The 22773-nt window shown below is 38.9% G+C and overlaps 1 protein-coding gene across 4 annotated transcripts in view; it reads left to right on the top strand.

The window, feature by feature from the left end:
- Nucleotides 1-22773, top strand: part of Cfap20dc (CFAP20 domain containing) — a 224199-nt gene that overhangs the window by 123988 nt on the left and 77438 nt on the right. For all 4 annotated transcript variants that reach the window (XM_050161182.1, XM_050161183.1, XM_050161181.1 and 1 more), the window contains 5 exons: nucleotides 3990-4126; nucleotides 4744-4906; nucleotides 6249-6314; nucleotides 7475-7597; nucleotides 11957-12288. In XM_050161182.1, coding sequence (XP_050017139.1) covers nucleotides 3990-4126; nucleotides 4744-4906; nucleotides 6249-6314; nucleotides 7475-7597; nucleotides 11957-12288 — 821 coding nt within the window. The remainder of the gene's footprint in view (nucleotides 1-3989; nucleotides 4127-4743; nucleotides 4907-6248; nucleotides 6315-7474; nucleotides 7598-11956; nucleotides 12289-22773) is intronic.

Below are 22773 nucleotides of genomic sequence, written 5' to 3'. Positions count from 1 at the left end.
CCCCCCTCCCCGCCACCCACGCAGCTGCCAAGTGAGATGCCAGGACATGGTTTCTGCCTTTAAAAGGCCCATGTTCTCAATACTCATGGTCACACCTAGACTCCCCCAACACTTGGGTGTGGTCCCAGCCAGGTGGAATAAAGACTGTCAATGGCTATAAACTATGTCTGAGTAGTCATCTCTGGCAGGCTACCCATACACTAATTTTCTGTGATTTAAGATGACAGCATCTCAGGTTTAGCGGTATCTTTAATAATCGCTTCGTGTCCATCGCTGAGTAAAAGACTCGTTTAAGAACGTGAGTGCTCTGAAGAAAAGGGAGGGAGGTTAATGTACAAAGAGAGGGACGGAGGATAGATAGTAACACTAATGATATTCAAAAAAGCCATCGAGGAACATTATTTTAAAAGCATACTTTAAAATACAATATGTGTCTTTGCCTTTGTATGTGTGTGTGTGTGTGTGTGTGTGTACAGAGTTTAAATGAAGTGAAGTTGCACACTTGAGGTGATAATACTCACAACGTGACCCAGAGACTATCTAACAAAATTCACTGTACCAAGCATGGGAAACCTTCTTCTGAGTCATTCATTGGTTATGGGAGAGTACAGGAGACTCCAGAACAAGATAGTCCATTGTCATCGCCCTTAACTGGGGGCTTATTACTGCAGACACCACACTCTTCAGACACAGGACTTGGAGGATTCAAGCTAGAACTCACTTGACAGTTTCCCCCTAATGACTAGGTCTCATAGTATCAGAGGGTGCTGTAAAAGCTTTCCATAGAGAAAAGTAATCAATAGACCTGCCTGGCTGTATAGCCCATGAACTAAAATGACTAGCCTGGCAAGATATCCCCAACAATAAAATAGTGGTAAATATTTTAGGGATAATCAACAGCTTTCTAATTGCATTTAAGGTTCTCTCAATAGTAGTGAATTTATGCCTGATTACTGCAAACCTAGCCAGCTACCTAGAGAAGCACTACTGCCGTCTCTCTAAACTAATAAAATTTCCAAGTTGTATTCTAATAATACTTATCCTCATGCCAACAGATAAGTGTATCACTCATTCGTCATCAAAGAAGCTTATTTTTGTATCAGGTAGAGAATATTAGAGACCCACAACTGGTGAAAATGCAAAGAGTAAAATAGCCACTAAGTGCTACCCCAAATTGATAAATCTGTAACATCCCCTACACTTAAGACTCATGAAACACTGGGGTGCAGGGGGTTGCAATTGCCACAGGACCAGGTTGCCCTGCTGTTAGACAATGTCTTCTAGATATGATAAAGAAGCTATACCCATACCCATGAGTTTTCAACAATATGGTTGCATAGGAAAGACTGGCAACAGCAGTTGACATGCCAGTGTGGCTGGGGGAACTTCACTGAGTCCCGTTCCTACATAAAGAGCTACAAGCAGTCAGTGGCTGCTGAGAGAGAGAGAGAGAGAGAGAGAGAGAGAGAGAGAGAGAGAGAGAGAGAATCGGTTTTCTCCAGGGAAAAGCTCCCTGGGGAGTTATCTAATCCCAAGTCTCAGGCCTAAACGCGTGCCATACTAAATAGACTCAATAGGTCTTGTTTGTGTATGCATGTGCACCTGCATAAGTGTGTATATATATATATAACGATAATAGAAGGAATCATGAATTTGAATGGAAGTGGGTATGAGCCATAGAGTTGGAGAAGGAAGGTAATATTAAAATAATATAAATATAGTGCTCACATTAAAAATTCTCAAAAAATGAAAACATTTAAATGAAAAAGTATAAGTATGAATAGTTGATATGTCCATTTTTTCATTGTAGCTGGAGCTTTGTCAGTGTGATTGCTAAACTCCCCAATCCTTGTTTTACTCTTACACTGCATCCATAACTTTGGTGAAATTAAGTCATTGTCTCCCATTTACCAAACTAGGTTTGGCAGACAGGTCCATAGAATAGAAATAAATGGTCTTTCACTGAAAGAACTTAAACTGGTCGGAATGAAACTGAACTTCGATGAAGAGTATGAGGAGAAAGCAGAAGAAGGAAATTGCCTTGTGAAGTGTTGTTAGAAAGAAAGAAGAACTTGTAACTGGGCAGTCCTCAGGGCAGGGAAGGCGCCGTGAGAGTGCAGATCCAGAGGCCCACACCGTACCCCACTGAGCTTCTCCGTACTCTGCAGCAGCCATTTCCTCAGGGAAGCCAACCTTAGAAAACAATGGTTCTTCTAGGATGTGTTCTACTTGACCATCAAAAATACAAATACCATTTTTATATATTTTGTATATTTTATACATAAAAAATATATTTATGTATATATTGTATATAAAATCCATATACAGATCTGTAATGGATTTTACAAATAGCCTAGAATGAGAAACTGACTATGTTCTGTTGATTCAAGTGGACATTTATAAATGGACGGAAAGCTATACATGCACACATAATGTCTATTTGATAGTAGGAAGTATGCATGTCACCCAACAGGTGGGAGGTTGTCGTGAGAGCCCTGCTGACATTCAGGGCCTCGCCACTCAGGCCCACTGTTAATCTTCGCATCCTCCTTGGGGGTTGGCACGTAAACCCCAGGTGGGTCTTTTTTTTTAATTCTAATCATAATTAGAACTATCTGAGTTTTAATCCAGCTTCCCTTTGTACTCTTTATAGCCTTTGTATGATAAATTCATTTTCCTTAGCAAAATATATTAGATGCCCACTCTATATCAAGATGTCAAAAGCAAGCCACCACTGACTTTGCATCTGTTAGAACACACACTACCTGGAATGCTATCCAGATGCAGAAAGGTGAATTTCCAGCAAGTTCTGTGATGAGGGAAATTACCCTCCTGAGGAAGATCCAGAGCCGTGACTGAAGAAGTGATATCTAAAGCATAAAGGCAGAGAGGAAGGACATGCCTCCTCACCCTAGGGATGAAATGCAGCAATGCCTCAGGAAGAACTGAGAAAGCTAGAGTCTAGAGAGAGTAGCAAACAAGGGTATAAGACCAAGGAGATGTCAAGGCAGGTGTTCACAGGTGATGAGGGCTGAGAGCAACTGGCGAGCCACTGAGCAGCTGAAGTGAAGTAACTGAAGGAGTCAGTACCTTCCTGCAAGACCTCTGGCTGCTTTTCGGAGAAAGAATGATACGGAACACTGAAACAGCCACAGGAGAACCTAGAGTGATTTGTATACTCACAATTATTTGAGAAATACTATGCACACATTTCTAAAAAATAATATAAAAAATAAAAATATTTTAGAGATATAATTTAAATAAAAACATTTTAAGAGAATACCAAAATATATATTATTTTCTTTTTAGGTCAGCAATTTAAGTAAAATTATTACACAGCTAAACAAAAATTGTGTGCTTTCTTGGGCATTTTCCTGGAGATTATCAATCACACAAGTGGCTAATAAAGTGCTTGCTCCGGTAGAATGTGATCCCACACAGAGTTCACGGGGCAGTGGGAATGAGGCAGAGGCTCTTAAAGCAGCTTTTGTAATAACAAGTACAGGATGCCATACCAGAAGGAAGTGCCCAAGTTAAGGCTAGAGGCAGGGATCAGACCCACTGGAAGGAGAGGCTGGAGTCTTATGGGAAGCTTCAAAATGCTAAAAGCATATTCTAAATGTGTTGGGCAGCCATGTAACCCTGAAAGTTTTCAGCAGGAAGTAAACAAACGGGGGTTATTTAGAGGATGGCAAATGTTTCCTTCTTGGCTAAATTCTTTTTTGCAGCTTCTCTTCAGGGCTGAATGACTGAGTTTGGGAAGTGGGAAGGCAGGAGTGCCAGCTACTTCCCAGCTGCTAAAACTCCCTTATCCTTTGTTCTCTTGCCCTATCAGAAACACCCTGTAGATTCCGTGCCTCCGGTGCACTGTTTCATTTTGAATAGGTGTTGATTCAAATCCTGTGACATCTGAACTGCACTTTGAGAAGTATTGTAGCATGATGTTTGTTACTTCACCCATTAATGGATTGACTTTCTCTAACAAACAGATCAGTTCATCAACAGAGGGGCAGGCAGCATTCGGAACAGTAAAAGTCAAGATGTTTGCCATATTGCCTTTGGGTCCAGGGTCCTTGGACCACCTCCACTCTCTGGCAGACGGAATAACCTGAGGCTCTCCAGTGAGGTGGGTGAAAGATTCGAAGAGCTTATCCAAGCAAGGGCAGGGGATGGTAAGATGTGGGCTGGGGGAAGGAAGGGAAGAGAGATAGCTGACTATGTGTGCTCAAAGTAGGCTTACATAAATTTGCAGCAGGAATTTTGGATCGTAAAAAATTTCAAAGTTGTTTCTTTTCTGTCATGTCAACATAATTAAAATTTTTGAGAAATCTTTTCATTAAACATGTTTCTTACAAGCAAATATATATGAACATATTTTGCCTTCTCTGTCAAAAAAAAATGTTGGCTGTAGACCAGTACCCATACAACACAGATTCTCAAATGGTCTGCTTTTTATTTTAAACGCCCTTCACATGTCTGACATGTAGGATGACTCTTACTCCTCTCTATCTGTTGCAGTTTTGATTTTGTGTCTGGAGACCTGCTTGCCTGCTGTTCCCTCTCCTGTTATTTTTCTCCTCCATTTCTACTTTTTCTCATTTTCCTTCCTATCATTTTTTTCGCTGCAGTTACTCTGTTTTTTCTCACATATTTGTACAAGTTTTTTTCCTGTATAGATTTTTATAGGAATTAAAAGTAATTCCTTTATTTTTAAACATACATATTGATTCCTTTTTCTTGCAGACAGTTAGATCCATTGGGTACAAAAATAGCCAATTGTGCCATCCGCCTACAGTAGAGAAGCATGTTAACACCCCACAAGTGCCCGCCTTGCAGCTACCTGAGTCTGAGCAGCAAGGAGAGAAAGGAAACGCTCACCAAATGAAGCCATCCACACCTGTTCCTGGTAAGCAAGAGTCATGTAGACAGTAAGAGCCAGTGGAAAATTGAGAGGTGTTCTTATTGTGATAATCAAGCCGCATTCGGGTCAGGGCTAAGTCCAGAAAAGGACCATTTAAAAATGAAATGGGTGGTGGGAATTGAAATATATTTGGAAGGATTGTACATGCATTATTTCGTCTTCTATGTCCTTTTGTTTATTTTCCTATTTCAAATAGCTGTGATGTCCTGGTTTTGCTTTCTGATAAAGATGCCAAAGTAAAATAGCATCTCATTATCATTGTATTTTGGAAACGCTGTTTATTTTAAGTTTTCTTACAATAATTTCTGTTTCTGTTTGCAGGAACTTTATTTTCTGTGCTCTTTATTTTCTTTCATTGATGTAAAAAGTGGCTCTGTAGGAAGAGACCTCTCTTTCGTCCCATTTCAGATTGCAAGCCCAAGTCTAGCAGAGAAGTAAAGTTGATCTGAAGCTCGTATTTATTAGAAAATGGAGACCAGAGCCTGACTTTGAATTGTTTTATAACTTTCTGCCTTTCTTGGTCTGACTCCAGTGTCTAAGGAAAGGGAGAATTGACTTTACTTGAGTTAGAAATGAGTGATGACCACACTACACACACTGTCACCCACGGAGATAACAAATGGCATGAGAACATGAGTAGCGTAGACATGTGGTTCCGGTTCTACCAGTGATTGTCTCTGAAGCCCGGTTCAAAGTTCTTCGCCCTTGGAACCTCGGTTTCCTCCTCTATAAAACAAGCCAAGCATTGCGCCAGTGGGAGGTGCCTCAGAAGGTTGCTGTAAGGAGCCAATGACATAACCCTGTGAAGTGTATGATAGTGCTCTGAGAAATGAAGGATTTAGGAAATATTAGCTGCTACTGTAACTATTATTTAAATGTCAGATTATACTTCAGAATTCTTCTCCAGGTTTGATCTCAGCTCAGCAGTTATCTTTAGAAAACTCCCTATTCTGCTACATTTCCTCTTTATAGGAAAAGGTATTTTTTCTCAGTTTCATTTTTTTTATGTTTTTTAATATAGCATGTTGCATGAATAGCAGAATCCACACTTCTTTAGCCCTCTATTCTTTGGATAAAATTCATCACTTCTATAGAAAGTCCAATGTTGAAATAGGCATTAAGGCCTATTTTCTGTAAAGGACTAAGTTGTGTCTTTTATATAGCCACAAATTATGTCAAAATGATATTCTCACTATAGTGATAAATATATTTACTGGAGTATTTCAATGAATATAGTGCTTTCTGTTCTGGCTTTTGTTCTCTGGTATGGAAATTTACTAACCAGTCTACCTATTCTGTACCCAATCCCCCTCAACAACCATCATAGGGCAGAGCAACAACAGGAGAGCTCGCTTGAAAAGTACCAGTGGAGAAGAGGCCGAGGCGCACTGTGGTACGACGGTATTCAGTACTATCATCTCAGAGCTGCGTATTATTCAGGGCAGTGGGATCTCTCTGCGGGTTGTAAATTTCAAAGGATTATGAACCAATTCATTTAAAATATAAATGTCTGTTCTGTGGGGATTATGGAAATCAAATTTTCCGCAGAAGTACTGCTCTAGAGTCTGCCCTAACAGAGACAAGCTGGGTTCAATAGACAGGAGCTCAAAACTGCAGGGCTCTCTCCCTGTCCTCAGGCTCAAGGAAGTTTAAATTACTGCTGCTGTTGTTCCTATAAGGGACCCAAAAGTGACTGAAGAAATTCCTGCCTGAAGTCTTTACATAAATCAAAAACTTTATTATCATGTTTCGTATTTAATTTATGTCTTTTCTTTTAAAGCAGGCTTTTGTTACACTGCTGTTTCTCCCTTCGGAGTTTTGCATATGATGTGAAACAGCTTCCAGGGTGAACACTTCCACACTTAAGCATTAGATAAACGGAAGTGGCTGCCGCCGCTAGCCTTTAAAAATGGGATTTAAGACGTGTTATATAGATTTTCAATGCATATGTTAGTCTTTCCCTTTAAAGATGGGATTTGAGGCATGTTTATATAGATTTTTGATGTATATATTAGTCTATCTTGAATCCAGCCCAAGGGTGTCAGGAATAAATCTGTTAGTACAATTTTGCAAAATGTTAAGATTCAGTCTTCCAGGTTTTGCGGTGTTTTTATCAAGGACAGGTAAACAAAGTACTTCTGCAGTAATGTCACATCCATCTTCTGAGGGACATGAAGGAAAGAGCTTGTTTGAAAAGAATTGCAATTTAATTCCCTAATGGAATCCATTCGTCATGGAATCCAAGGAAAATATATAAGATGCCTTTAAAATTATGTGAGTTTAGGAATTTTTATTACATAGTGTAAAATTTAAATCTACAATGTCCTCGTACAAATATCAAAGCATTTTTATGGTAAAGATCTACAAAAATGCAACAAAGATTTTCTTAAAACATCCAACTATCTGAAGAAAATAAACATAAGCCATAGTAATGCCTCTCATTTGCTTTAAATAATTAAATGAAAAAATATACAAAATTAATACCACCTGTCCAGAACAACTTTTTATAAATATCAACAGAATTATACAATGGAAATATTTCTTCCAATAAAGGTAGTTCCTCAAGAAATAGCAGGAATGAAGAGGAAGTAGCCACTGCCCTGGGCATCTTCAGCCAGCCAGTGGCAGAACCAGTGAGCTCCAGCACTCCAGAACCCCAGGCTCCTGACCAACCAGGTTAGCATCCTTAGCAGTCACAGAATTTTCCTGGGGATGTTGAGGAGTCATACCAGTGTTGTCACCCACTACCAGGAAAGGTGGGGTCCCTGTCAAGGTTCATAGTTTCATTAGTAAAAGAATTTAAGGATGGGCTCAAAGGGAAAGTTGGAAACAATTTTATTAGACTTTGAAAGAAAAACCCCAAGGCAAGCAAGCTGTAAATCTCAGCAGCATCTCTGAGGGAAAGAATTGTCAAAAAGAGAAGGAAAAAAGCCTTGAAGTTTGAGTTAAGCCACCATGGAGGTCAGCCAAGTGGTAGACAAGCAGCCTCATAGTGTTAGGGAGTGGGAATTCTGGGAAGGAAAAGTACAGTAGTTCATTACATGGTTAATTATTCCACCTGTCTTTATCATGATTTAATGTGAACTCATCTCCATAGGGGTGGGTGGTCTTTCCTTCCTGAGAGTTGAACTCTTAGCCAGATGAGTGAGCTGCCCGTTTGGTTTAACTTTTCTGTATTAAGGATAGCTCGGAATGCCAGACCTTCAACCAGGCCAGAAAAATAGCTTTCCCGAATTGGTCTCCACAGAGCTCCGGATTTAAGCTCCTGTAACCCAAATATTTCAAACTCAGTCATTTCAAAAACTGATGATACAATCATTAGCTGAAATTTATCATATTTTGTAAATCTAACTTTTCAGCTTCAATTTTATGTCAAATTTTAATGGATGAAAGAGTACTTTAATACCCAGTTCTCCCATTCAAACATAAAACTTGAAAACTTTGAAGCCTTGCCCTGACACTGAGCCCTCCCCAAAGCCCATCATCTATTGTTACGTCCCCATCCTCTCTATAAATGGGGATCACTGTGCCCATCAACATATCTTGCCTAGCAGGTGTTTGCTACTTTTACAAAGGCAAATTGTTTTTCAGTAAGGGAAAAAGGAAAATAAATGAAAATTGTTTGTAGTTTGTCAGTCTTATTTATGCAGTGTTGAAACCTTCATTAAAGTGTTAGGCGCAATTAGTGTCTCTAGCATAAATCTGACTGTGGAGAAGAACTAATTAGATGTTTAGGTGATCATTCTTGCATTTATCTTGTTTGCTGCAATATTGTGATTACACAGTAATTTACATATTTCTCTAAGAAAGCACACCAAATTATTCATTACAATTGATATGGAAATACTTGAGGTAAAAGTACAGATCTCTGGAAAGCTGGTGACAGTGAGTTAGTTAGTATACCTCGGTGTAAAACACTCTCTCACTTCGACATTTTGGCAATTAATAATGTTTGGCAAGTAGGTCATAAGAAATTGTCTAACTCAATAGTGAAGATTCCCAGAATTCTTTCTGTTCCCTTGCTTTACACATCCCTGTATATTACAGCATATTGGCTTTTATAACCACTTTCAGCCTTTAGGCTCTGCCCGTGAAAATTTTATAAAACACCAGGTGTATATGTATATAAAAAAGACATACAAATCAAGCATATGTAATAACTTCAGAAGATATTTATTNATTTACCATTTGTTAAAGTGGAAAGGAAATTCAAATTCACACTAATGTGATAGGTGGTGGTCAACTATATATTTTAAAACAGAGTGTCATCAGCATTTTTCAGCGCTGATTGATATTTTTGTGTTTATAATTGTCAATGTTGGAAGTGCTACTTCACATAAATATATGAGATGTATATAGAGAGGAGACAAAGGACTGACCAAACTAAGACAACATGGTCCTTATTCAGGAGAAAACCTGCAAAAGGGTCCCTAGTGTAAGACTCAGATCCTGCCTACAGGTTGGGTAGTTGCAGGACAACAAGGGACAGAGATTGAAGTGTTTGCTTTCTTAGCCTGCAGTTAGCCACTGCTGCGGACAGTTGGGAGGTATCGTGTTCAGTGGGATAAAGAGTGCCAAGCCACTAACAGACCATCTCTTATGGTCAGTTTTCTGGGATCAATAGATCAGGCAAGCAAGAATCTAAAAACCAAGTTGGAACCAAATCATTTTAGTTCTGGGAATTGTGGTTGTTTAACCACAATGGAGGCACTTTACAAATGACATGGTCACAGCTAGCAGCATGAAAGGGCTAGTTCATAAATTACTGGAAACTCTGACCCAATCCTGGGCCACATTTCATTCAGTGATTTTTTTTGTTGTTGTTGTTATTGTTAAACTCAAGCCAGCAGCTCAGACAGTAAGTTTTTTTAATTAAACATTCTGAGGCCAGACATGCTGACACATGTCTGTAGAATTACTAGCCCTCGGGGAAAGGGGGCTATAGTGTCCCACACCTCTAACCCTAGCACTTGGGAGGTAAAGGTAGGCGAATCCCTGTGAGATCAAGTCCAGCCTAGTGTACAGAGTGAGTACCAGGAGAGTTGGGGTTATACAGAAGATCCTTGTCTCAAAAAATAATTAAAAAATAAAAGAAAAAATGGAATAAAAGTTTTAACACAATATAATCCAAAGACATACCAACCTAATCCTTAATGTTGAGGAATGACAGTAGGAAAATTAAAATCTCTCCTTTATATAATTAGACTGTCATTTCTGTACAAGAAGAGCAAACTAGCCGGGCAGTGATGGTGCAAACCTCTAATCCCAGCATTCAGGAGACAGAGGTGGACAGATCTCTGTGAGTTGAAGTCCAGCCTGGTCTACAGACCTCATTCTAGGATAGCCAGGGCTACACAGAGAAGCCCTGTCTCAAAAAAAAAAAAAACAGAATTTTTTTTTATGATCAGTAAAAACGCTACAATTCCCAGCAGTCTCAATTCCAGGGGTTTTAAACAGTATTTGCTTGAACTGCAGTATGACTTGGTGTGATGGTATGTGTAGTGCATGTGGTATGTATTCAGCATTGGACTTCAATAAAGTCACACCCTGAAACATGGGTGAAGATTATCAAAATACACCTGAGATTCATTGTGTTGTGTTTTGAATTAGTTTGTGACATTTTTGTCTATTCAAAATTTTTTATTGTTAACCAAAATTTTTGCAAACCCAAAGTAATTTATCCAACCCAGGTTGAAGACCTGTTTCAGAGTAACACTAGATTTCCAAAATTCCACTGTGTGCCTAGCTCCATGCAGTAGGATTTGCTGCCCCAAATAGGAGTGTCCAGTCAATTTATTCATCTCACCTGCCCACCCTGACTCAGACCACCTGTACCTCTGGGCAGGGATATGATAAAGTAGCTTCAGGCTCTTCTGGCCATGGACCTGAAAATACAAGTCTTGCTCTACCATATTTTATCAACCCCTTTACCTCCCAGTCACTTTTGTGCAGCAAGTCCATGGTAAGTAACTGATGAGTGCAGTCTTGAACTATTTTCCATTTGTGGCACCAATGTCATTTTGTAAGAGGTTTCTGGATCTTGCTTTTACAGCGTAGGCTTTATAGTTGGCAAATCTTACATGTCCTGTGGTTACTTTCATTGTGGTCTTAGCTGTAATAGATTAAAGGGTCCAACATGAATTATTCCATCTACATCAGAGCTGTGCAGAACAGGTGCAAGGCCCAATACTGAAACAATTTGGGGGGGAAGTGCATTCAAGGAAATGGGCTTTCTTCTGTAGTCTTCCCGAAGAAAGGAAGCAATGGTGCCTTTAACTGCATTTACGATAAACATTGTCTTCTCATATTGCCTAGATCAGTTATAAAACCTACTTCAGTGTAGTATAAAAAATGAAAGATTTTTTAAACATTTGATAAAAATTTCATCAGCCATATGCAGAATTTTTAAAGAAAAAAATAATAAAAAAATTTATCAAAGCTTCTAAAATTAAATATAAAATTGTATTTCACCTTGAGAAACCATCACTCAGATTAACAGTATTTCTGTACATATAGAGTTGCTTGCAATGTCTGTGAATTATTTCAATCAGCAAGAGGCAGAGAAATAACCGTCAGTCATCATTCCATGGTTTCCTTGATTCGTAACCCACACAATGACCAGATGGTCTGGTTAAAAAAGCTTGTTACGTACTGTACTGTCTTCCTGTGGTAAAAAGGGAGGTATTAGTAACTCAAATCCTTTTAAATTTGGACAACTTCCCTCACTGGATGTCAAGTTAATGAGGTTTTGCTATAAAGAACTTGCTGCGAGACAGGTGATAATTATTTCAGACTTACAAATTTCCTGGCCAGGGTTTCAGCTCAAATGGAGAGCAAGTGCAGATGACTTGCCTGTGGCTGTGGGCACTGTTCTGTGGGTAACTGTTTAGCAAGACACAAGATGGTGGGGGAAATGCCTCCCCTGGCTTCTGTCTTCTCTGATAAACCTCTGTTTCACAAAGTGTTACCCTAACCACCTAAACAAACCTTTATTGGAACCCAAGTCTGACTGTTCCCTTCTTTCCCCAATGTCAGATGAGTGGGTATTTCCTGAAAGCACTTCTTTGACTTCTGATCCAGCATGTAGCAGTCAGTCTTCGCTCCTGGATGGGGACTCATGCATTGCTTCACACCTGTGGCTAGAAACCAGCAAGGACAGTGAACCTGACCAGGCAGAGGAAACCCGGATGGCTCCCAAGGACATTTTCACCTTTTCATCGAGACCAAGATCAGCACCTCATGGGAAGAGTCATGCTATGTCCCCAGAGGGGTACCCATTCGTTCTGGACCCTAAAGAGGACAGCAGCGTGAGCAGGAGAGACACCAAGTTGGAAGACGATTTTGACGGCACTGACAGCAGCGAAGAGGTACACAGCTTGAGGAGTAAAATGGGCTTAAGACACAGTGTCCTATTCGTGCCAGTAGCGTTAAAGCGAGTTGGAGTGAAAGAGTGGGAATCAATTGCTATTTATAAAAACGCAGCAGATTGCTATGTCAGTCAACAGTTCCATCGGGTTGTTATGGCAACTCATAATTTCTGGATTTTTATTATTAACAGCCAATTCCATGTTTAATTATGGAAGCCAGTTTTTCAGTTGTTTATGTTTTTTCATTTTAATCTTTGCCTCACATAATTAGAAATAATTTATAGTTGATAGCAAGACCACTGAAAAGCTGAGACACCAGTGATCAGGGTCTCTGGAGAGGCTGTGCTGTGGTTGCTAAGCATTCAGAACTGACACTTTTCTGGCTCCTTCCTCCCCTGCCATCTTTTCACCTTAGACCTATTAGGACTCATTATTTTCCATATGTTCCCAGAATTTCGAGAGTTGTGCCAATTAAAGTTTAGATAATGAATCATGAATTAGTACTGGGACTCTCCTTACAGGAGGTGTTTTCTGGAATTATTTAGAATATAAATATATTGTAAGTTAGTAAACTGATAAAAGTTTTCTTATAAATTTGTTGAAACTCAATCTGAATATGGCTTAGAAGTATTTGTTTAAAAACTAATTACTACAGCTTTATTGGGGTATGTAATTAATCTATGTGTGTGCATACGTAGTCTGCGTGTGTTAGATGCACTTGTGTAAAATGCATGTGGAGTCCTTGGGTGTCATTTCCACCGCCTTCTTTCTTTCTTAAGTATGGCCTGTTACTGCCCCCAAGTTCACTAATTAGGTTATGTGGACAGGCCTAGCTAAGCCTTCCCATGAGCCACCTTGCCCCGCTTTAATCTGTGAGTGCTAGGGATCAAATTTGAGATTTCCTGCTTGTCAGGTAAGCACTGTACGCTCTTCGTATCGTTATATTTATATTTTTAGGGTTTACTTTTCCTTTTTGAAACAGGGTTTCTCTTTTTTTAAGAGTCCTGGCTGTCCAGGAACTTTCTCGGTAGACCAGGCTGGCCTTGAACTCAGAGAGATCAGCCTGCCTCTGACTTCCAAGTGCTTGGATTAAAGGCGTGTGCCACCATACACAGCTCTTTTATCTTTATTCTTGACAATGGTAATTCGTATGTGTTTTAGAAACATTTTAAAAGTACCATAGTCAAGTTAAAATTTAAGAAAAGATGTGCAAATAACATGACATAGAAATAATTAGAAATCTCTTATACATGCTTACGAAGTTTTCATAATAACTATAACTGAATGAGAATGCCCTGTGGACAGTGCATTGTAGATCAGGCCCGTGCTTCTATATGCAGAGCCAACCAAGAATATGAGGACCTTGCTTAGAGCTTTTACAGTAATTATGGGGCTTATATATTCTAATGAATTTTGTCAACAAAATATATGTAGAATCCTTTTTATATAATATCCTGGCTTTTGCATGTGCTAAATATAGTGCATTTCATGCCACCATGTTAAATGTTGGACATTTAAATATTATACATACCTATTCTTTCTTCCCTAAATCATCAAGCTGTAAAAAACTATAAGATAGATTCTTGTCTTCATTATCTCATAGGGCTTCTATCCCATGTCATCACTTCTAAGTTTGGCCAAGTGTTCTGTTTATTCTTACCATTATGCTTCCAAGGGATAGACTTATGTCTTTTCAAGGAGCACATGGCGCCATCTTCCTTCTCTAACCCAAAAGACTTTAATAGTGGAAGTGTCCTGACAGGTGGGAAATAGCAGTTCTCTGGGAAACAATGAAAACAGTTTTATGAGGAACGACCCCGGAAAGAGCACGTCATGAGGAACTTAGCTATTCTGTCCGTCTCAAGCAATCACATTTTGAAGGGAAATGCAGACTTCCAGTTCTGTAGGTTTGAGTTTGATTCCACTTCATGTGCCTTCTTTTTCTTCTATCTCTTCTACTTCTGATGCCCTTCCATTTTTACTATACAAAATGTATTTATTGATAACTCTATCAAATGGAAAATAAATTCATTTTGCTTTTCCCCCACACTCTGACTGCTTAGCCATCTGCTCGTCCTGTACCATGCCTGTCTGTGTGGTCAGGAGCATGTGGCTAGAGTCTGTGGTGGGACCATCTCAGTGCTCACACCTGCCTGGCTCACTGTTATTCAGAGCATGTTATGGACTCAGAGACACTAGTAAGACACAACCCAAGATAATAAAATGTTAACAAAATAAAAGCTGAACTACATTCACTTACATAAGTTTTGTTACAGAATTGATTTCCTTTTTTGTTTGGTTGTTTAATGGAGACAGGGTGTCATGCTTTCTTAAGGGATAGCTTCTCTCATTTATTGATTTCTAAGCCTTGGGAAATTGAGTTATATTTTTTAGTATTTATTTTATATACATCTCCAAGTTTGAAGAAAGATTAGTCTAGATAATTGAAGCATCCTTAATATTAGCTACATTGTTTTAGAATGTTACATCCTTAGAATAACATTACTATAGTTAAGGAAAACATCTTATTGTACAAATAGATGATAATTATTTATTGTGCTTGAAACTTATGCTCAGTGATTTCAAAACTTTCTATAATGCTTGATAAGTGAGTGATACTTAAAAAGAAACTAGTTTAAAGTCAGTAACATATAAACCAGGTAGAATCAAATTTTGCTGTTATGATAGAAGAAAAGTACACATTTTGTAGTAAAGACTACTCCAAGGAAGGCGCCAGTGATATATTGTCTTTATAGTTTAAGGTGATACTACCTTAATTAATTCACATCTGAAATCACAGTTTGAGTCGCAGAAGTATGAATTTTTAAAATATTCTCTTGTACTATCTGCTTGGTGTATATTTTATTCCCCAGGCTGTCATATATACTAATAGCTGGTGCTCAGTTAATTTTGAAATTGTACCTTTTATTTGAAAAGCACATTACAGAAATATATTTCATGACAAGCTATAAAACTGAAAGTACCATGTAAAATGAATTATCTTAGAAAAGCGATTAAAACAGAGGGCTTTGCCTACTGCCACATCATCTAGAAGAGGCCATTCGGTGTTTCGTCATTATTCCCAGCGTGGCTAGTGGATGCACTTGGTGTGCAAGTTGAACTAGCTTTAAATTTGTTTCACTATTCCCCAATTTAATTTTATCTAGAGCTATAGTCCTGTCACTTTCCAGCACCCCAGCGGAGCCTTTGTAGCATGTACGTACAGGAGAGGATGGTTTCAAACTCACATACTCATCCTCTACAACAATCCAGATTGGAACATTTGGCTCCCAAAATATCCATCTGAGATGCAAATTAATATAGACTGACTACTGTCATACTCAGATTAGGTGGGAAACTTTTCATAACTTCTTTCCATCCTTTGAATGGAAGCCTGCAAGGGACAATTATGTAAACTACAATGTTAAATACCTGCATTTCTTCTTTCCTGATATTGTTACTTTTAAGTATTTTTTACATTCAGTAAAGCTATTTCGCTTTATGCTTTCTCCTAATAGAATGTATTACTGGGTTATACTATAAATTATTCACCTCTACATTCCTTTGATTAGCTCTTTCACACATCTGTATACATGTAATGGAAAGTATGTTTGATCCACATATGACATTTTATGTTTCTGTATAATCTTTGAAAACTTAAATGTCAGTATATGTATTAGGAAAATGGAAGGATTTTAAATACATTGCCTTACATTTTATTCCTGTATTTTGTGAATTACAATGTAATGTCCTCTCCAGTTCTGTGTGACTAATCCTTTTGGCCTGTTCGATTCAGTATGTCTTTATTATTATCCACTGAGATAGTTCTGAAAAAGCCACAGGCCTCTTGGTCCCTCCTACTAGACTCTGCATTGTTGCACAGGAGGTGACAGAGGCATAAAATACTCCTCTGCTTAAAACCCAACATTGTGTCATTTTGGGTAGAAGCCACATGTCTTGCAGATCATTGTTCAGTTTTGAACAGGACTTTCTGTAAGAACTCTTTAATATCAAATCTACCTCATTGGAAAATATAATTTGTCTTGAACAATTACAAGAGCCTTATTACTTCATCAAATATTCATGAGCTCATACTTCCCTGCCCTATGCACTCACTGCCTCACAGCAGAATCATGATACTGGAAGAAAAATGATTTGCTCACCGAGTATCAGACATGGTGAAGGCCAGGTGATTGCTAAGAACATCCATGTCTTCCTTTCAGTTTCTTTACAATGGAGTAAAATGAAAGATAAGACACTGCTACCACTTTTTTTGTCATCCTCAGAAAACTGTATTATTACTTTGACAGATTCCCGTAATAGCCAAGAAATTGAAATCCTTTTTGGAGATGGTTGTTAGGAAGACATTTAAGAAACATTGGAATGGCCAGTCTTGTTCATGAAAGAAGAAATTAGGTGTTCAATTTTGTAACTATCTAGCTATAATTTGTCCAGATAACTATGCTCTTTCCTCAACAACATAAGTATTATCTATACTATCTCAGCTGTGTGCCAGCTCTGTTGTCTAGCTGAAGGGGTTGTCAATTAGCACATTTAAAATTTTGGCCAAATGAAAGCTTCCACTCACCAGATTGCAATTTAAGATTGCCATCAAAGGTGAGCTTGGAATATTTCGGATGTGATTTTTGTTTTTTATAGAATTTTTAAGAATGTCATAGACTTCTTTTCTTTAGGTAAATACAATCATCCATTTTTACAAAGGCTAGCATGAGTTCTGGCCTGACTCATTCAACATGAAAGTTGTGATTCAAAGAGCCTGAGTCCCATCTGCTCAAAGTCAGTGGCCCTCAAGAGTCATTAAAATTATCTTTTCAAAATTACAGCTCAGCAAGAGCCATCCGTTCTGTGCATCCAGAAATGATTGTCCAAATGCCCATCTGCACGTCCTTCTAAGAAATGTGGCTCAACAAAGGAAGTGCGGGTTCCTCAGGGAAATCATCCCCTTCAGCATACATATGCTGTACTACAGTTAATCAGGCGTGCTCTATTGATGTTCCTGGCACTGGGGTTTGATTGAATATTTAACAAACAAATGTTTCTAAGCCCAAGTACAGGTGCTTCAAGATCTTTAGGGTTTTTAAAATGTATGTATTAAGTTAAATCAAAATCATTATGTATTTGTTCTTCTGAGAAAGAGATGATCCAAGGATTGGAATGGGAAAATCGTAGATGCCTCTTTGCTGCTCTGACAAAGTTCATTCAGCTGCTGGGTGAGTTTTCAGTAGCTCCCTGATCAACCAATGGGAGAATGTGGCTATTCAGTTCACTCTTAGGAAGCCAACTTCTCATGTATGTAACAAATGCATAGAGCTCACCCAGAAATTAACTCACAAGCAGATTGAGCCCTTACGTATGTGAAATCAATGAATGACATCTATATTATAAAAGAGGCAGAAGTATTAATGAAGAAAAGATCAGGGTGCTCTCAAGTGCCTATCTCTTGGTGAAGAATGTAGAATTTTCCTCTAAATGAGAAACTAAACCAGGTAACATCAAACTATTAATTAAACTTAAGCTTCTGTCTTATCCTTCTCAATCATCTCAGTTCCCTTTCTGAATCTGGTATAAACTACAATTAATGGTTCAGGGAGAGGCAGTGGGAATGTATCTATGGCTCCCTGTGCAGATTCCCTAGTTTGTATGTCCTTTCTTTATATTTAAAATAGCACAGAAGTACATTACCATGGAAGTATACTCACTGGGGTATACGACTTCCTCTTGGCTGATAACCACACCAGGATATAACTTAAGAAAACTGTGAGCTGAACACCTAGATACATGCTTGTAAGTAATTTCATGTTTATCAACTCTGCCTATGCCAAACAAAGGGAAAGGTTTTCCTGAAGTAACTACTGGAAGCAAAAGAAGTTTGTACCTTGATGCACTGTGGATGGAGAAATAGATTTCCTACCAAGTGAATTTGTTTGTTCAGAGACTTCTAAATGAATCTGGGATTGAGTCACTTTTTAAATTTTCACAAGAGAGTATCTGAGCTCTGGAGGGGTCCTCTTCATTGCCTCTTACCTTATAAGTAGTATTATTTTTGCTACTGTCTTCTCTCTTCCATTACAGGTTTTAAATTTTATTCATTTAACTGAATGTAAAGCCTGTAACAGAGGAATGGTGTACAGTGTGATGCTTCAATGCATTATATGCCTTATTATTTAAATCAGGTTAAACATATCTTCAACAATTTATTTATTCATGGCAGATGCCTTAAATCCTTTTCTCTAGGTTTCTGGAATATACCGTGCATCATTGATGTTCATAGTTACCCTATGGTGCTGCGCCCTGCCCTGTGGTCTCGTGACCATTTTTTTCTGTAGGAAGCTGTTGGAATTACCTGACAGTGCTGCTGTCAAGCTTGGTCCTAAAGCCTCTGCCAATAAGGCTTGCTGATTGATAGTAAAGAAAGATGACAACAGAGGGCCTGTCTCTCAGGGACATATTTGCTGGTACTGACAGACCTAATTTTTGTTTATACTAGTTTTACAAATAACAGAGGACCATATCAGAATCCTACCGATAGTAAAGAAAGGGCAGTAGCTATCTCTGTCCATGCCTCAGTCACAGGAGACTCTGCTTTCTTCTGGAAGCCACTTCTTGAGCATGCTCCTCCTTCCCAACACTGGGCACTGTGAGGATGTTCACACTGTTGAAGAACGTGTCTTTGGATCAAAAAGCTAGAAAGAATGCCAGAGACACTGGAGCAATGCCCAGTCTCCTCAATTACGAGTGAATGAGTGGTGGTAACACTTCATTTTCATAAAGATACAAAAAGGATCTGTTTGGTCTAGTCTAAAAAAGAAGGGAAATAGAAGTCAGCCATTATCTCCTGGCTTAGTTCTAAGACAGCCCTGATGGATTCAGCACTGCCAGACAGCTAGCCAGCTTTCCTTCCTCCTTCCTTCCTTCCTTCCTTCCTTCCTTCCTTCCTTCCTTCCTTCCTTCCTTCCTTCCTTCCTTCCTTCCTTCCTTCCTTCCTGTCTTTCTTCCCCACTAAAAATTTTGTCTGACTGCTATATAGTGTTATCTCTTCTCCAAACACAAAATAAAACAAAGCGAAACATTTTCTCCTCTCTAACTGATACCAACAAGTGACAGTGAGATTTCTGTGATCCACACAGCCTATATTCATCCCATGTTTATACACACACACAAGACTGGGGTGTAGTTCAGTGGTTAGGTGCTTGACTAATGTACCCCAGGCCCTGAAATGACAGCCATGTAGGTACATATGTCAAAGGCAGGATGTAGGGGCTTTTGCAAGCGGCATTAATTCAGTAAATATTTATTAGGCTCCTGCTACATGCACAGCATTTTGTAGGCACCACAGGGAGATACATGAATAAGAAAACCACATGGAGTCCTTGTAACAGACCCTATAGTTGTTATAAGTCTGGTAGCCTCCGCCCGTAAGGTGCAGACTCCAACCCAGAAACCAGTCTAGCCTTTCTATCATCACTTCATTGACATGGACACCTCTGCATTTTCTACTCTAGGCCTCCATTTCCACTGCACTTGAATATGCTAGGATCAGAGCCTGGGCTCTGAGAGCCTCAACAGCCAGGCTTCCTCACCCTTCCTCAGTAGCCCGATCAAATGAGTAATAGTGACAAAACAGAGGGAGGAGATTTATTCAGTGTGTCTACCCTGGGAAGAAGCTCAACTCTGTAAATCTAGTGACCTCCCTAAGTCCATCTTCGGGGTCCTGACATGAGGTTTAGATTTAAATAGAGGCGAGAGGGATGCATACTCAGTAGTCCCGGTTGAAGTGTGGACTGCCCATCACCCGTGGCTCAGGTTGTCTCGTAAGGTGCTCTGACAAGGAGTCAGAATTGTCTGAAATCTCTTCTTGGGAGACAAGTTCTTCTCTGACTGGCACTTAGTCTTTCCTTACTTCCAGCATGAGATCGCAGAGGAAATCCAGTATCTGGGGCACCACTGTTTGAATAGTCTAATGACCAAAGGGAGGGCACGAGAGTCTGTCCAGAGAACGTCCTCTTCTCCTGCCAGGACAGTTACACTGTCTCAGCCCCCCACAGCAGTGCCAGTCCCATTCCTTCTGGCCTGTGTCCTCGTGATACTGTTTCAAATCACATAATTCTTCATTGCCTCCTGAATAAAATCTCCAGATGGGAGGCACTTGGTCTACCATTATGTTCCCGCCATCCATGTTGACTACCACAAGACTCTACACATGATGACCACAAAAGGAAGTGAGCAAGACAAGAGCAGATTCCTCCTGGTTAAAAGCTCTGCTAGCTCCCTTGTTCTGCGCTCAGCCTAGAGCATGCTTGCTTCCTCACCATCATGTCCTGCATTCTCAAGGGGAAATTTCACCTTCCTGAAAGGATCATTACTCTTGAACAGTGTAGAAAACTAAACAGCCCAACTTTGTCACCAAACATTTTGTTTTAAGATACCAAAATTTGGTAGTGACGGTGCATTTGGTTCTGTTTGGCTATGAATGGAAGGTCAAGGAATAGTTTGCTGAAACTACACATTTGGTGTCAGGGTATAGATCTTCGGGAACCACTTAATTTCTTCCAAGTGTTATTTCCCCTCTGATATTAGCTTATTTAACACTCACTTGCTTACTGTATGTAAATATAAATGAGTCAAATTTGAAAAATCCACCATAATTACATACAATGATGTAGTTTCTTCTTAAAATATTATTTATATATTATATCTTAATATATTATTATATTATATATAATATTGTATCTTAATATATTAAGAGTTAATATATTAACTATATAATATATAACTATATAGTTAATATATTAACTATAGTTAAGAGTTTCTATTGCTGGGATGAAATGCCAAGATTAAAAAGCAAGTTGAAGAGGAGCTGATGCAGAGGCCATGGAGGGGTACTGCTTACTGGCATGCTCATCAAGGTTTGCTCAGCCTGTTTACTTATAAAACCCAGGACTACCATCCCAGAGATGGCCCCAACCACCATAGGCTGGGCCTCCCCTACCAATCACTAATTAAGAAAATGCCATACAGGGTTGCTTCCAGCCTCTTCTTATGGAGGTGTTTTATTAATTGAGGTTCCCTCCTTCCAGGTGACATAAAACTATCCAGCACATAGCATGAAATTTTTATGGTGTGCTATGGTGTAATTCATAGCACGAAAATAACCCTGTATTGCTCCTTTCCATTATTTATTATTTTCATGGCCATTGATTTTATATATATAATTTCTCTTCTCTCAGATCTTAACATTTTTTAGGTTTGCTTTCCCATGGATAAATCACAGAACTAGACATATGTAAAATTTTTCTAACATTCCCTTTCAGCCTTCCAAGCAATTATATTGAAAAGGATGTTGGTATTTTCCTGGAAAAATACACTTTTCATTGAAATGTTCACATAAGAAAAGCACTTTATAAAACACATTTCATTATCTACTGCTCTTAAACAATAAAATTGCCCGGCAGCACAGGCAGAAAGTGCCTCCCTAAGCCCACATGTCCTTAGACTACCATTTCCTTGGTTAAATAAGCTAAATTCCATAAGCTTTGCTTCTCTCTCTTCCCACAGTTAGCTTAGCATATAGACGAAGTATACCGTTCTCAGATGCTTTCGGCAATTCATGGATCCTATTTTAGATGTTCTTTGAAGCGAATATGTGAATATTTTTTAAATGTACTCTAATTACTTACTTGGGGGTAGAAAAATATGCCTTATTCAGACTACTTACCATATAGAAAGCCATTTTAAAAAATGATTTATACCTATTTGTAATTTGTATAGCTATTTTACTTGCTCACAATTTTCATATTAAAGTAATATATAGTGCCTTATTCATTGATTTATTAACTTGATAAAAAAAACTTGTAGTTTATATCTTATTCACAAGTTTCTGCCCAAAATAATTTCCACTTTATTCCACAATGTAGGGTAACCAGCATACCCAGGTTGTTCTCCAGTCCTGAGAACCATGCCTCTGTGTTCACCCACTTAGCGAGCCTGGTAGATATGTGGAAGATATCTAGAAAGGGCCTCTCTGGAAGCAGGAGCACCAGAAAGCAAGAGTTCCATGGTGAGGCTAATAGATAGAAATAACTTATTTTAAAGTTATTGAGCATGCTGATCAAGGAAGGCTCTAGAGAAGAAAATAACTCATCTAATGTATATATAAAAATCAATCTATTAGATAGCTTATAGAAACAAAGTCTTCAAAAAGTACTCTATGGCCATCTGTTGCTTGAGAAACCAGTAGCTTCTCAAACCAGGAAGCTAGAAGCCTCAGAATGGGAGGAAACAATGATGCATCCCCTGCCTAAGACTGAAGGCCTCGGAGGCTCAGTCACTGCTGCCAGTTCATACTGAAAGGCTTAAGAATTTTGTCTGATGCCCTTGGGTCATAGCAACAGCAGAGTGCAAACCACTGCCTTTCTCTGTGTTCTCTCTAGGACCACGTCTTGCTGGGTAACATTACTAATTTCC

Source organism: Alexandromys fortis, unplaced genomic scaffold (assembly GCF_014885135.2).
Source record: "Alexandromys fortis isolate MF-2015 unplaced genomic scaffold, M_Fortis_MF-2015_v1.1 scaffold_123, whole genome shotgun sequence".
Taxonomy (NCBI): Eukaryota; Metazoa; Chordata; class Mammalia; order Rodentia; family Cricetidae; genus Alexandromys; species Alexandromys fortis.
This window is presented reverse-complemented; position numbering and strand designations above follow the sequence as displayed.